The sequence below is a fragment of the Heliangelus exortis genome, chromosome 5 (assembly GCF_036169615.1).
Source record: "Heliangelus exortis chromosome 5, bHelExo1.hap1, whole genome shotgun sequence".
Classification (NCBI taxonomy): domain Eukaryota; kingdom Metazoa; phylum Chordata; class Aves; order Apodiformes; family Trochilidae; genus Heliangelus; species Heliangelus exortis.
The window spans coordinates 30,923,591-30,939,214 of NC_092426.1; the positions used below are offsets into that span (position 1 = coordinate 30,923,591).

The following is a 15,624-nucleotide window of genomic DNA, read 5'->3' on the forward strand; positions in this document are numbered from 1 at the left end:
ATCAGGCTGTGGTCCTGTTGTTTTACTGTTTTCATGACTGTCCATCTCTGAATAGTGATAGTAATCAGTGAAGTATGAAAACAAATCTGCCTTTTTTCCTCACAGTTACATCTGGATTCATCTGTCACTCAGCTGATACTTGGTAGTTTCTGCAATTTGTCTGGAAAGGTGGTGTTTCTACAGATCTGAGTTGTTACAGTCTTACAAGTAGCTACTTTGTCAGAAAAGTTGTAGAGTAAGGTGAGCCCCAACTGGGTTGGTGGAGGTGAAATCTAGCAAGAGGCATGATGCCTGTTCACACAGCAAAATTTCTCTGTGACTTAAAAGCTAAAAAAAGAGATGATTCACTGTCAGTTGAACAAAAGCTGAACTCCCTGTCCTTGTCCTGTATGTTCTGTCACCTAGTGTAGCAGAGACCACCAAAAGCAGGAAGAAATTACTCATTTTATGGAGTAATACTCTGTCCTAAGGTATGGGATTATGTTCACATTCTTGCCTCTAAGTTTTAAAATTAGCATGGATCAGTGTGTCCATAATCAGGGCTTCAAAACTTACTCCCTAAGCCCTATACTAGTACTAAGATTTATGCTTGAAGTGCAGCATTGTTGGAGTTGAAGTGGCTAAGAATTTATGATGCCACTTATGGATTCTTCTGGCAATTAATGATACTGGACTAGGGTGACACCTTCCAACCCAGCAACGTCCCTACACCCTCCAACCAACTTTACAGTACTGTTGTGTAGTGACATGAGGTAACCAGGTGGCACTAATTGCCAGGTAGTGGGCTTGACCTCGTGTGAAGCCCACCTGTGCCTAATTAGGGCAGGCCCCTACTGCGCATGAGCAGGATTAGGGGGCCAATAAAAGCTCACACCTGGGGAAGCCAGGGGGCTGGTTTAGCCACCTTTGGAGCAGTAGCACTGATCCAGGCTGGTCAGAGCACCGTTCGTGAGATTCTACTGGGACACCTGGTTGGACCTTGGAGCACCGCATCCATAGAAAAGGTTTGTCTTGCTACACTGTTGTATAAAACAAAATTTGTTTTATCATGTATGTACCTGCTCAAGTTCCTGGTATGATGGTTTATAGCTGTGATGCTCCTCCTTCATCTTCTGGCTGGAGTCCTTGTTTTCCCATTTAACGTAGGCCTTCTTGCGGCCTAGAAGTGGGCTTGGCCATGGGGATGATGGAACTGCCTGGAGATAAGGATTTTCTGGCATCCTATGTTCTTTCTTCTCTCTCTGCCTACGAGATACCTCACCAGGCAGCAGAATGGGATCAGTCTGGGTACCTTTATGAACCACAGCTGGTTTCAGTCTCACTGAGATTTTCTGAGCTGAGGAACCCATGAGCATAATTGTTCGGTCCTTGCTGTCTTCATTGTGTACCACTACTTCTCCATTAGGAATTGTGAACAGTCCTTCTTCGTGTCCTAGAGAATATATATGGTAAATTGTGTCAAGATCTTACCCCAGGAAAGGAGAAAGAGGAGGCACAGTAATTGAGATTTTAGTAAATAGAACAATATTTACTTTTCATTGATTTTACATTAATTCCTCTCCAAATTAGCTGCCACTGAAAGTTTCTCAGTGTGTCTCTTGGCACTACTCTTTGCCCTGTCTCTGTAACAGAAATACAGATCAGTAAGAGGAAAAGAAGTGTACCATCAAGGTCAGATGGAGAAAAAACCTCCAGATGGCCAGGATGTTTTATATAGACCATTTATATTGGTGACTGGGCTGGAAAATTAAACCTCGGTACTAGTTCAGCATTATTGCAGCTTGCACCTGTAAAATACAACTTACCTCACTCACTTTATGGTGAGATAGTTATATTTTTAATTTTACACTGGCTTTGTATAAGTGGTCCTAAAATACTTTTGCAATTAAGTGAAAACAGGGAAGGGGGGTAGGGAGAAATAAAACCCCACAATGTTAGAAACAGTGGGCAAAAGATGCAGTTAAAGGATTTAGTAATAATAATAATAATTTTTAAAATTAATAAAAAAGATAAAGTAATTTCTAGTTCTGGGAAGAGAACAAAAGGAGGCTACATGTTCAAACACATGAGGGGAAAGAACAAAGTCAGTCCAGTAGGCACTGAAGGCTGTGGAGCAGATGAGGCCCCTCCAACCTGGACCTGGATTACCATTCTCCAACAAGGTGTAGTGCTGGGAGGTACCACATTCTGGCACTGGGTGAACGTGGGGCAGTGCAGTTCAGTGTCTATAAATGTGAAATCCCATCAGGTCCATTGCAGCAGTGCTGCAGCTATTGCAGGTGCAATGATACAGATGCACAAAGTCAGTTCTAAAGATAAATTGGCCACATTGTGAGAGTGCTAATAGGAAGCCTAAGATGGGATCCAGACTTGTGAATCATAAATGCAACACAAAAAGATTCATATCAAAGCAGCAAGAAGCATGTTTGAAGAATATTAGGTACAGGCAAAGAGTGGGAGATAAATTCAAAGGAAGTGAGCATGGAGAGATTTGAAACATCAAAATAAAACCAAAATGAAAGTAGCTTTAGGTCTTACGCAAGGACACCACTTCCTTCTTTGGTAGCCTACATAGTAACACACAATATAAAAAGGAGAACAGGAAGGTTTAAATTTTTCATTTCTGATTAAATAAAAGATGGAGAGACAAAAAGGAGTTGTAGATGAAGCTACTAAATTTGAAAAAATAAAAAGAATTAGTTCTTGGTTTTCCTAGCACACATAAGTAAACAGAATTGAAATATGAATCAGAATAGTAACAGTTCAGTGGTTGCTTAACGTGACAACAGTGGTGAAGACTGAAGCATACAAAACCTGCTTAGAGTGTCAAGGGAACCTGACAGCTGAGCAGTTAATGGCATCCCTTTCTCATTAGAGTCTGGCAGAAGATATACTGTTTCTGTGGATTGTGTGTACACCACATCATGTAGTGTAACCAATATCCCAGAAAGGGAGTCCTTATTTAATCAGACTAGAATGGTGTTACTTGGTACAGGCTCACTTAGGTCTGGTTCTAGTTTCTATGTTAATAAAACATTGCTGTTAACTAGAAACGATGCTATACAACTCAGTTTAAAAAGAACAAGGAGCAGAGGAAGGATTATCTAGCTCCTTTGATCCTTTTAATGTAATCTTTTCTCACCATGGAATTGCTCTTTGACTCCTACTGGGCAGAGGCTTGAAGCAAGAGCAGCTGTTGGGCTGCTGTCTGCAACTGAAATTTTGGGTCCTCTCTTGCATTCTAACACCACCATGTCTTTGCATTGCTTGTGACAGTTCATTCCACAGTCTGTAAAAAAAACAAAGTTGACACGAGTCAGTGGCTCTGTTGTAACATCTCAGATCAGCTCCCACAGTGTGCCCTCTGCCCAGGAAACAAGCAAACTTCCCTGTTCTCCACATGCATTACCTGGAACAACACTCGAGCACAGATCCTATGAGATGAGGCTGAGGGAGCTGGGGCTGTTCAGCCTGTAGAAGAGGAGGCTCAGAGGAGACCTCATCACTCTCTACAACTCCCTGAAAGGAGGTTGTAGCCAGGTGGGGGTTGGTCTCTTTTCCCAGGCAGCCCTCAGCAAGACAAGAGAGCACGGTCTCAAGTTGTGCCGGGGGAGGTTTAGGTTGGACATTGGAAAGAATTTCTTTACTGAGAGGGTGATCAAGCATTGGAATGGGCTGCCCTGGGAAGTAGTGGATTCTCCATCCCTGGAGATATTTAAAAAGAGCCTGGATGTGGCACTCAGTGCCATGGTCTGGTAACTTCAACAGTAGTGGATCAAGGGTTGGACTTGATGAACTCTGAGGTCCCTTCCAACCCAGCCAATTCTATGATTCTATGATTGCCAGACCAAGGCTATCCCTTTGCTATATGCATTTAGCAGTAATTTTCATAGTGAAAAGAGAAAAAGATAGCAACATTCAGTCACAACAGTGTTCTGAGTGGAGGAGCTGCAGAGAAAGCGGATACCTGGATGAGGAAGAAAACTGCAAAACTGTGAATGTGCTTCAGTTTTCACATGGGTGCTGTTTGTGCCCATTGGAACAGAAGGGTCTGTTCCCAAACCCTCTGAATTCAGTGATGTTTTGCAAAGGGCTAGAGCCATCAGTAACAAGCTGCTTCATCTCTGCATCTCTTCTAGCCCCTCTGCCAGTCATATTATTCTTGAATCAGTCTACTCCTCCCTGAGAGGTCAGATTAAATAGGTCCATAAACACACCAGTGGATCTCAGGATCAACTATAGACTAAGATTAACACAGCATGGAGTACCTTACCTTTGCATCTGTATCCTTGTTTAATGACTCCCCATAGCTGAAGTCCAAACAAACAGAAAGACTTTGTATTAATAGATTTATCGGCACATTTGATACCTTGAGATATAAAAATCCACTAAAATCTCCACTCATACCTAAGATCTGAGCACCCGCAGAATATCTTGGTTTTCTACCTTTTTAATGGTAATGTCCAAATATGAATTATTTACCTCTTTAGCATAAAGTAAACAGAATATTTTATGAGTGTTTCTCAATCACAAACAAAATACATTGAGCTAATCTCTAATGAATACAGAAGCAGATCTGACAGCCTTTGGAGAAGCTGTGGAGCTGGAGCAGATGGAGAATTCTGCCTCAGCAGCCTTGTTTGAGCCCAGCTAAGCTGAGAATTTGTAGGACAGTCAATTTTACTAAATTTTTCTGTGCCATAGGTAAGGAGCATGTCATGTTAGTACCAGGACATGAGTTCTAACAGTTCCACTCCATGGAAAGCTCTGGATATGGAAGTCTTGCCTAAGACTGTGTTTTGTGACACAAACATACACCATAAAGTAGGAACCATTTAAGCAGATAATAGTATGGCCAAGAGGGTGTAAAGGGCACCTTAAGTAGCTACACAGGCAGAAACTTGGTGTTCTATATAGCTTCACTGGTGGTGTATATAGATCCAGGGTTTTTTTGACACATGGTGATCACAAGATTAAAAAAGGCATTATTCCAGATAATACTAATATAATTTACTAAAAAGTAAGCTTACAAATCCAGCACAGTTGTCGCAGAAAGTAGGCCTTAAGTAAGTGGTCTCTTGAAAGTTGTGAGCAAAGCCAAGTCCTAATTTGGAATAGATTGAGCTGGCCCTCATAAAGTAAGCTGTTATTTCATCCCTGCTGATCAGACCTTCCCTGAAAATAAATAAATAAATTGCTTGTGAGACATACATTTTCGTAAAAGTACAAGGAGAATTAAACATATCTATCTTCACAATTTATAATAGCAATAGTTTAATGGGCCAAAAATTCCAGTGACCTCAGTAATCTTGTTAATCACTCCCAAAGCCTCCAGAAGCTTATCTACACGTTTAAAATGCAGCCTGTAAGAATAAACAAAATACCTGCATATGTGATGCAACCACAGAACTGCTTCACAAAAAGCCTCTGAATAATCACTATTGCATTTTTCCATGCTTTAATATGTTAATAAAAGTGTTTGCCAGTTGTCTATTTTTGAGGGACAGTTTGATCTTAGGAAAGTTCTCTAACAGTATATAATGATTAGAATTTTTAAAAATATTTCTTTTCTGTCATCTGTTCTTCCTTCTCCATCAGCCTGTTTACCACTGCTATAAACTCACAGTGATCTAATTCACAAAACACTTTTGTGTCATTCACTTCCCTTTGTGGGTGAAAAGGATTATTTTACCAACCTATGATAGAAGTAAAATTTAAAAACAAAAACCCAAAATCACCTCCCAGAACAGATGCTACAAATTTGATAAACAGAACTTGGTACTCACCAGTCCTTAGCCATTACACAAAATGAAAATGGAAAACTGGCAGCTATCTTTTCAAATTCTTCTTGGGAAATGTATCCATCCTGATCATGGTCATAATTTTTGAAGACAGACTGTGCAAGAAAACAGCAGCATAGTTTATCATGGGCATAACCACTGCAGGGAGTTTACCACGTTAGAATCTCTCCACAATATTTATGGATTTCCTCCCCCACTTTCTGCCCTATATATTAGAGGAACAGTCTGACTGCTTGTTTTGCTTGAGACTAAAGAAGCATTGTGATTTGATTTGTAGCAAGATGTAGATAAACAGACATGGGCTGGGGCAGGGAGGTTGGACTAGGTGACCTTTAGAGGTCTCTTCCAACCCAAATTATTCTAGGATTCTAAGAAATGGCTGGCCAGGCCTGAAAAGTTGTGGTTAAATGCTGGCAGCCAGTTACAACTGGTGTTCCCTAGGGCTCAGTACTGGGGCTACTTCAGTTTAATATTTTTATCAATGATCTGAATTAGGGCATCAAGTGCACCCTCAGTAAGTTTGCAGATGATACTGAATTGGTAGGGAGTGCTGAGCTGCTTGAGGGTAGGAAGTGTCTACACAGAGGGCTGGACATGCTGGATCAATGGGCTGAGGTCAATTATATGAGGTTTAACAAGGCTTAGTGTCGGGTCCTGAACTTGGGTCCCAACAACCCCAGAGAATGCTAGAGACTTGGGGAAGAGTGCCTGGAAAGCTGCCCAGAGGAAAAGGACCTGGAGGTGGTGGTCGACAGCCAGCTGAATATGAGCCAGCAGTGTGCCCAGGTGGCCAAGGAGGCCAACTGCATCCTGGCTTGTATCAGGAGTAGTGTGGCCATCAGGAGAAGGGAAGGGATTGTCCTTCTGCACACAGCACTGATGAGGCCACACCTCAAATACTCAAATTCAGTTCAAGAAAGTACAAGAAAGACATTGAAGTGCTAGAGCATCTCCAAAGAAGGGCAATAAAGCTGGGGCAGTGTTTGGAGAAAAAATTCTTAGGAGAAGCAGATGCTCCATGACAGAGTTATCGTGTAGACACCTATTTCCATGTGAAACAACATTACTGTTTGTCTCTGGCCCTAAGGCAAGGAGCACACCTAGACCAACTTTAGAAATATATTCCAAAACAGTATATATCAAAGCAAAATATCCTAGCAATATTGGAGTCATTTAGAAGGGAAAAGAGATGAAGCAGTAATGCAAACTCTGTACCTTTCCTTGTCAGTTTTGAAATCAATCACCTGATCTTACTTGGATGGTTTCCAGTAAAGCAGGTGACCCAAAAGAAAGAGAAAGCTTTTGAGAGGGCCACTTTCACACTTCACCAATAACATGTTTGAATCTCTGGTGGAAATGGACTCCCTGGCTCCCTGGAAGGATGACTCTGGCAGTATACAAACATGCATTTGCACTCCTACTGACTCCTTAGCCATTCAAAGAAATTTCCTTCCACACCTCACAGGCCACTGCTGCTTTTTACAGCCAGACAGAAACACCTCTTTGAGAAGACAGAAGTGCTTACAAACTCAGCACAGCTTTGAATGTGTTCAGTATTTTCTCCTTTCTTTGTATCCTCTCATACCTTGAGATGAAGGCTATGACTGCTAAGTAAGGTAACTGGGCCAACCATACTTACATCTACCATCCTCTGAACATGCTTGCTGATGGTTTTTGGATCAGGTTTTGGGGCAACTCCTGAGGCCCAGTCTGCAACTACAGGTGGTTTGGAAGGTGTCAAAGGCTAGAATAAATCAAATGGAACTTCATTAGTACCACAATACACAGATTTTCAGTATTGCACATCTTTCATTTGTGACAATGGACTACGTGACACAGCACTGCCTGCAGGACTCCAGCATCACACTTCTGGTAATGATGTGGGACTTCAGAGACAGCTCTTCCCTGGACTGGCCAGAGCAGGGGTTGTTACTTAAATTGCCACTTACAGCCATATAAATTCATCATCTTTTACATATTTATGAAAAGGGAAAAAAACTACAAAACACTCAGGGGTTTCATCTTCTAAACCATGTAAGAATTCTTCATTTAAAAGAATCAGTAGTAACTGCCAAGACTGATCCTGGTGTCATGTTTCTACACAGGTAGCTTCATCTTTGTTAAGTGTTCATATCACGAAACCCAATACGGTGTTAACTGTCCCATATATACCAGGTTAGGCTTCAGCATCAACAAATCCATGTTTTAACAGATTTTTGCTCAGTCTTTAGATCTAAAATGTTTTCAATTTAAAGTAAAATAAAATATTTTTTTTAAATAATAAAATTTAAAAATTAAAAATAAAATTTAAAAAGTAAATAAAATAAAATATAAAATATGAAAATAGGAAAAATATTAAAAAGGTATAAAAGTTATGTTACTTATAAATAACCCCTTTTTGTTAGGAACCTGGAAAATCCCTTACAGCAGCTCGGTGACTTCGTGGCTCTCGTGCATATGAAAGTTCATAAATTTCATCTTCTGTGTAATAAAGATCAAGGGACAGCTAAAAACAAACAGAACTTTAGTTTAATCCCAAACCAGTACCTACTACTTGATAGACCTGTTCCTGGCATGCATTACATACTCTTTCTCGATTAATTTTTCATTTAGGTTGCACCAAGAAAAAAATATACTTGAGCTGCACAGGTATTCACAGGTACTTGAAGTGAGTAAACTTCTGAATTCCAGACTGTTATTGCCATTATCTGGAAATCTGTGACATTACACAGCTACAGTCATTAGAACAGCAAGTGCCTGTAGGCATAATTAGCAGTCAGTTAATAAATAACCTTAAAAAAAACTTGTTATACCCATAATAATCAATGCAACTCAAATTCTCAGAAAACTCTTCTATCAACATATCATATTTATCCAACCCAGCTGTGACCATGCTGAATTAAGCATATGATGTGGATAAAAGATGTGCTTAGTTGCACCATAGACCACTTGAATATTATGAATAAAAAAACAAATGAATATTTGTGTGCTCAACACAGGAAGCTTTGTAAACAATCTTCTGACTCCAAGATGCATCTCAGAAAGCTTTTTGCTTTTCTCGCTAGGAGAAAATCAAAATATATATAAATATACAGATTAAAAAATTGTTGCTTAAACAACAGAGGATTCAGGGTGCTTTCTAAAAGAAAGTACAGAGAGATTGCTTACTACTATAGTGAAGCAAAAATAGTAATTTCCTACCCTTATAGAAATAACTGGAAGCATGCTGCTGAACTGGTACCTCTAATCTTACTGCCACATAAATCAGTATTACTAACTTTCTCTTCTATTACTCTAAGAATCATAAGCTTCCCAAAGGAAAAAAATATTAATATTGAAAAATATTAATATTGAAATGTTATTGTACTTTAATAATAGAATTCTCTAATTAGTTGTTTGAGAGGTATATGAAATTATGAAATGAAAATATGAAATTATTTTTAAATGGGGTTATCTCATCTATCAGCCTTACCGTAAGCAAATGAACAAGGTCCATATTAGCCTCCAGAGGAAGTGGCATTTCCTGGAGTTGTATCAGCTCATTTATGTGGTTATACAGAGAGTAGAGTTTATATATGTTTACTTTTTTGTCATCTAAGTAGTCTGGCATGCCTTCATGAAGGGATATCAAGTCTTTCAGGTGGACCCCAAGGATCGGAATTTTAAAGTTACTGCACTCATTATAGGCACGTCGGTAACTGTCATAATTTCTGTAAGATGAAAGTAGTTCTGTCATTTCATTAAACACCTAAAAATCAAAAGGAAACAAACAAACAAAAAAATCAAAATTGGTAACTGTCTTTGTTCTGGTCATACAGCACAAAAATTTCCTGTTATTGTTAAGGAGTTTACTCACAATGACTCTTGAAACAGATTTTAAAACGTCAGCCTTCAAATGAAATCTAGGAATTCACATCACCTCATTTAACTGTGTATACGATGTAATAACTACTACTTAATCTATAGCCTAATCTATTATGCTGACCTTGCTATGTTCCCTATTTAGTCAGTGAAAACAAATAGGATGCTCCCAAATTAAGGGGAATGTGTATCCAGTTAATGCTCAAGCACAGCACAAGCTCTCTGACCTTCATAAAGGGAATCATCTTCATTTTCAAATGTGGAATGCACTACTCTGGCTTCCAGGTCACCATCCAGAATTGCTGGAATTAGGAAGTCCCACCTGAGAAACCCTACACTCTGCTATGGTCCCATCACAGAATCGTAACACAGAGTAGCCAGCACTCCTACTATAAAGCAGCAGGTCTCTGCTTTAAGAAATCTTCTGTACAGATGGAAATGAAGCAGAAACAATATCTTTGGCTTCTTGTAAAGGCCAAATGAATCTGAAGGCTGGCAGTATAAATATTTCCCTTGTTTAAAACTATACAGGTACAAAGCTGACTCTCAGTATTGCAGAATCAATGGTGGAACTTCCATTCTAATCTCTTGGTTTTTAACTTTCACTGTTTGTCATAATTAGACTTTAAAGTGTGTTCTCATGTCACTTTCCCTGCTTTCTATTAGTGCTTGTATACAATGTATTGATGCAAAAAGTTATTCAAATGATGGACACACATGCAATCCACTTCTCATAATGACATAACTTGTAGGCCAATATGCTTCTAAAATAAGGCTGCTAACAGTTTTTATAAATCCTGAGAGCTGTGACCATTATCAGTCAGAGGTCATCCTCTGGTCTATACTCCAGGTACACACTTTTCATTCAAGCTGATTATACTGTGATCAAAACAGGTTACTTAGATAACTATATGGAATCTTTCAGACCCCAACCAAGATAAAATAATAAAGCATATTAGTCCCTTAAGAAGTAATCTCTTAAGAAGCTGCTAAGAGACTTTCCTTCACAGTTTTAGCAGATTGAATCTTGGCAGAAAAAAATCTATCCATCTGCATGTCACAAGAATTTAACTGGAAATTACAAATTATCCTTAACAGTCCACTGTATTACAATGTGTGTGTATTAGGGCTAAGTTTGTTCAAATCTGAACTAGATAAAATCTGTCATAGGGAAAGATCAGATGAACAAACTCAGTCCTTTCAGCTTTAAACTCAAAGTGCTGAGCTCTGTGCAACCATTTCATAGACTCAGGATAGTCAGTGTTCCTGTGGATGACCAGTTTTGTTTTCAAATGTTTTAGGATTCGATTCTTGGCTTTCATGTTTGAATACTATTCTTTTTTATTATTTTTTTTTTCTATTCTGTACTACTGCATAGAAATGAAAACGCAGCTTGTCACATCTGTGTATTAAAAGAGAAACTAAAGAGAAGATACACAGATGTTGGAGAAAGGCAAGGTTGGAAGTATTGGAGTTACTTGTGACATGGAGATGAAATGATAAGTAAAAAATGTTCAAAACTGAAGTATTCCCTTTTCTCCATCTTATCCAACAAAATAATGGTGGGTTTTGTTAGTGAAATAACAAAAAATGCTGAGGGTTATTTTACCTGTAAAACTTAGAGGAGCAATACCAACCTTAATTACATCATGAGGAACACATGAGCTGGTTTCCTTGAGCCTGGAAATAGAACTGTGACAGAGACCTCCTATCACTGCCATTAACGTATTGAAATTCTGCAGCTGGTGGAGCTTCTGTTTTGAGATACAAAAATCAGCATTTATTATTTAAAGGTTCAAGTTGTTCAGTATGCACATACAAATTCTACATTCCTCTCTTGTCTTCCTCTAATGTCTTGACTTCGTTTTGGTAGGGAGTCTTCATTTTTCTGGGTGCAACATGCACTTATTCCACTGTTATTTAATAAGGTATTTATTCTGCAGATACAGGAAGTCTTTCAAGTACTTCCTCAGTACTTCTCCCACTTCTCACAGTCTACCACAACTAGGAAACAGTGCCTATTATCTTGGTTATGACTGCAGATGCATCAGCATGTAAAGAATATCAATAAGGCCATAGCTCTACTTCAATCTACTTCAATATCTGGTAGAAATGCTTCTAAATACAGCCAAAGGCATGACAGTGGTTCATGCTTTGACAAGGTTCACAGTCACAGACTGGAATCTCACCAGCTGATTCAACAATTTCTTCAGAATGGATATGAGAAAGTCATGGTATCATGACACTGCAATATCTGAATATTTGGGATGAAACCCCAGCATAGACAAGCATGCATGCTACATGTATAAAGCAGGAGACCAGTGACAGCACTCCCAGGTGGCCCTAAAGTAGTATGTGGGAAGAGCAACTAAAAGAAGAAAAAATAAAGAGCACGTGTCAAAACTGAACTGACCTGTGCAACATGAATGAATTTGATGAACACTTCAGCCCGAAGCTGTGGTGTTGGTCTGCTGAGAACCATCAGCTGCACCCACTGAGAGATTCCATTGCAAAGAGCAATTGATCTTTCCATTGTTGGGTTCTCCTTCACACAACTGTTCACAATGTAGTTTTGATAATCTGAGAACTTAAAATCAAACCAAAAAAAAGGTGTAAATGAAAACTCATCTAGTTTCATATACCTTATGATCTGTGTCCAGATACAGGTATGCTTTTCAAATGAAACATACAAGGCATATTTTTTACACCTTAAGTATCTGTAAGACCAAAATCTCTTCCTTGACAGAGTTTTGTTCTGTTCCAAGCAGAAGGTTTAAACTAATTGAACTAACTGAAAGCATCTTGTTGCCATAATTTGAATCACATCACTTGCATCAAGTATGTTCAGGAGTCTTGGCTCTTACAAAACCTGCTATGAGTATACCTGGGGCTTTCCTCCCAGCCTCAGTGTCACCATAGATTGATTGGATATGGGCTTCTACAGGGAAGGGTAAACTGAATTTAAAGTGTAATCTAGGAACTCAATGATAGTTTAAGGAAGTGTTCAGGTTCTGTAGCTGGGGCACATTTCTGAATTCAGCTACACTAATACAAAAAATACGTCCGATTAGATTAATATAAAACTGAGAGAAGACCACTAAGAATGATGCCTTAATACTTTCAACACAGCCTGTGAGATTCTCTTATTGAATCAAAACTATCCAAAATTGTTCAGTAGATACTTGTATGTGACAAATAGCCATTCTTACCATTAAGATCAAAGAGAAGCAATAATTTGGTTTTATTGCTTTAATGTTTGTCTGTTCTCTCAATTTATCCATGAATTAGAATACACAAGTATTTGAATCATCAGAAAATAGGACATAGAATATATACTTCCATTCTTTACTATAGCAGCTGACACTAACATCTTACCAAAAACACTCATTGCTGCAATCTATGCGATGCCTCTGTTAATGCAACAGTAGAATGCTGAATGGCATTGATCTTCCAGAGAAGGTCAGAAAATGTCAGGCTGCTGTTTGTTTCCTGCTCTCCCTCTCTCAATTTGTCTCCACTTATAAACTTTTTTTCCATCCATTTATTAAGAACGTTAACACTTTAAAAAGCAGCTATGACAACCAGTATCTCCCCCTTTGTCCTTTTATTAAATTAAAAATGGAAGAAAGATTAACAGTAATAAGTAGAGCTGTCTCTTAGATTACACAGTACTTACCTACAATTATTGTTTGAATTTTGAATCCCAGCCAAATTTGGCTGGATCTTGAAATTTAAGCAACTACACTACACAGATAGATAATTTTTCAGTATCTGACTACATAATTACTGACTTCATAGCAGCCTCAGTACAATTATGAATTACTTTGATTAGTTTATATTTTATTCTCAGCAGCTCACTCCTTCAGAAAAGGATTTTTTTCAAATGCTGAACAAATTTGTATCTAACATCCTACCAAAACTGTTGAAATAATTTTGGTGCAAGAAATTATTAACAACATCATCTGTAACAAGGTTTTTAGAGTCAGATATGGTAAAGTAGTCCAGGTACTTAAATAATGCAAGGGTCTGGTACTGCAACAACAAACTTACGAGCCTCAACAAGAAAACAGAATCCAGATCCTTTCAGAAGTGTTGCCTCCCTGGAAATCAAAATATTTTCCAAATACCAGCATGCCTGCAGTCATTATTCTGTGAACACCATTCCCTGTATTTTAATTTGCTGCAAGATGCATGTTGTCTCGGGGAAGATTTTGCTGTGTGTTCAGGTGAATCAAGTATTCCTTCCTGACTCTCAAATGACAAAACCTACAAGTAGTTACTCCAGTGACTGATAACACAGCACATCATTCACAGCCCTTCTACCAGCACATGCTGCCATGTTAGAATAATAATAAAACAATTCTGTTCATATCATGAACACGTTCTGCAAAGAGTTAATGAATTATAGCTCTTTATTAACTACACATTATTTTCTGATCTGAGGTCTCCATAAACTCAGTTTGTACCAAAAGATATGCAGAAACCCTACGTATAAAACATATGTAAGTATTTAACTGTTGGAACTCTATGACACATCTGACACTCTGACTGTAGTCATGCTTTTTATGCTCATTAATCGTTAATTACTTTATCAGCCCAGAGCTTAAAAATGTTGAGTTATATGTAATGTATGAGCTTTGCATATTGTTACAGGCAGTAAGCTGTGCATGGCTTGGGTTCTATAGCTTTTTGAATTTAACACAAAACATGAAGAGCCATGTACTGTCAGCTCAAAATAAATTTCTCTAAAATATGACTGAAATCTTCCACCATCTATTGAGAGCCTCTTTTCTTGCAAAACTTATCCTTCAAATTGTAGTGTTCAAAGAAGCCCACAAAATAACAAAACCAAATTAAAAACCCTTTCACTGTTATCATCACTCTGACTTTGCAATCATCTTAGATTTTGGTCTCTACCAGTCACTATTCCTTGCCATATGTGAACTATATCAGGTTTGATTAGAAGTAATGTTGCAGCATATAAGAATGCAAGTGTAGCCAGGGTGCCTTGGGAAGTTAGCATCTTATCAGCTACCAACACAGCTGAGAAAAAAAATCAAATGAAAGAAAACAAATTATATAAATCCTTAAGAACTGTTTGTATACTTGAAAGCTTGTCTAATAAAATATTTAAACACACACCCACTTTACATAAAAAAATGGCATTTTCTCAAGTGCTCTCTTATGCCTAGTCATTGTCATGCACTATCAAAAATGGCAAGCAGAGTCCAGAGGACATCCATACAGACAGTCCTTTAGTCACTGCCCAGGAATGCTGCATTGTTTCCGACAGCCACAGGAGGTTAGCGTTCCAGGAAGATATTCCAAACTTCCTTCATCCCATTTCATCCTGATTACTGATTTGGATCAAAGGAGACTGCTTGTTCCTGTACCCAGTGACACATTTTGTTCTAACAGAAAGAGATTATTTGGAAGAAGATCAAATGGTTTACTCCTCTTCCTTCCAACTGACCTTGCCCCAACTCTGCTCCACAATTCCTTTACAGGTTCACTCTTCCTCTCTCAAAAAACTGTAGCAAGAGGGTATGGACTCAGAATAAGTCCCACTGCCCACCTCCAACACCAGTAAAACAAAGAGTTGGGATACACATTCAGCTTGTCCAACAGCTCAAACTGCAGAGTTAATCCTGAAGAACTACCCCTCTCCCATCTTTTCTACATCCTTCCAATCTTTGCTTAAATAAATAAATAAATAGATGTAAATCACTTACTGATATCCTTCTGAAAGACTTGAATTCAAGATAGGTGAGGTGGTCTGACAGCTCCTCTGGTTCAAGGTGATCGAAAAGCAGTGAGACTTTCCGTTTCTTACTGGTGTTGGCCTTGACACGCTGCGTCAGCTTTCGAGACCAATCCCTAGAATTTCTTTTAGACAAATTTTAGAACAGAATTACTTGAGAGTTACTTTCTGAAGACGAAAAAAATTTTCTCTCTCCCTAAT

The 15,624-nt window shown here is 38.6% G+C and overlaps 1 protein-coding gene across 2 annotated transcripts in view; it reads right to left on the reverse strand.

The window, feature by feature from the left end:
- The window catches only part of RASGRP1 (RAS guanyl releasing protein 1), a 41,529-nt gene that overhangs the window by 3,759 nt on the left and 22,146 nt on the right, over positions 1 to 15,624 (reverse strand). For both annotated transcript variants that reach the window (XM_071744330.1, XM_071744329.1), the window contains exons 6-16: positions 15,395 to 15,548; positions 12,076 to 12,249; positions 11,300 to 11,416; positions 9,274 to 9,549; positions 8,227 to 8,307; positions 7,441 to 7,545; positions 5,787 to 5,896; positions 5,031 to 5,175; positions 4,274 to 4,310; positions 3,143 to 3,289; positions 1,059 to 1,432 (exon numbers count right to left, since the gene is read on the reverse strand). In XM_071744330.1, the coding sequence (XP_071600431.1) occupies positions 1,059 to 1,432; positions 3,143 to 3,289; positions 4,274 to 4,310; positions 5,031 to 5,175; positions 5,787 to 5,896; positions 7,441 to 7,545; positions 8,227 to 8,307; positions 9,274 to 9,549; positions 11,300 to 11,416; positions 12,076 to 12,249; positions 15,395 to 15,548 (1,720 nt within the window). The remainder of the gene's footprint in view (positions 1 to 1,058; positions 1,433 to 3,142; positions 3,290 to 4,273; positions 4,311 to 5,030; positions 5,176 to 5,786; positions 5,897 to 7,440; positions 7,546 to 8,226; positions 8,308 to 9,273; positions 9,550 to 11,299; positions 11,417 to 12,075; positions 12,250 to 15,394; positions 15,549 to 15,624) is intronic.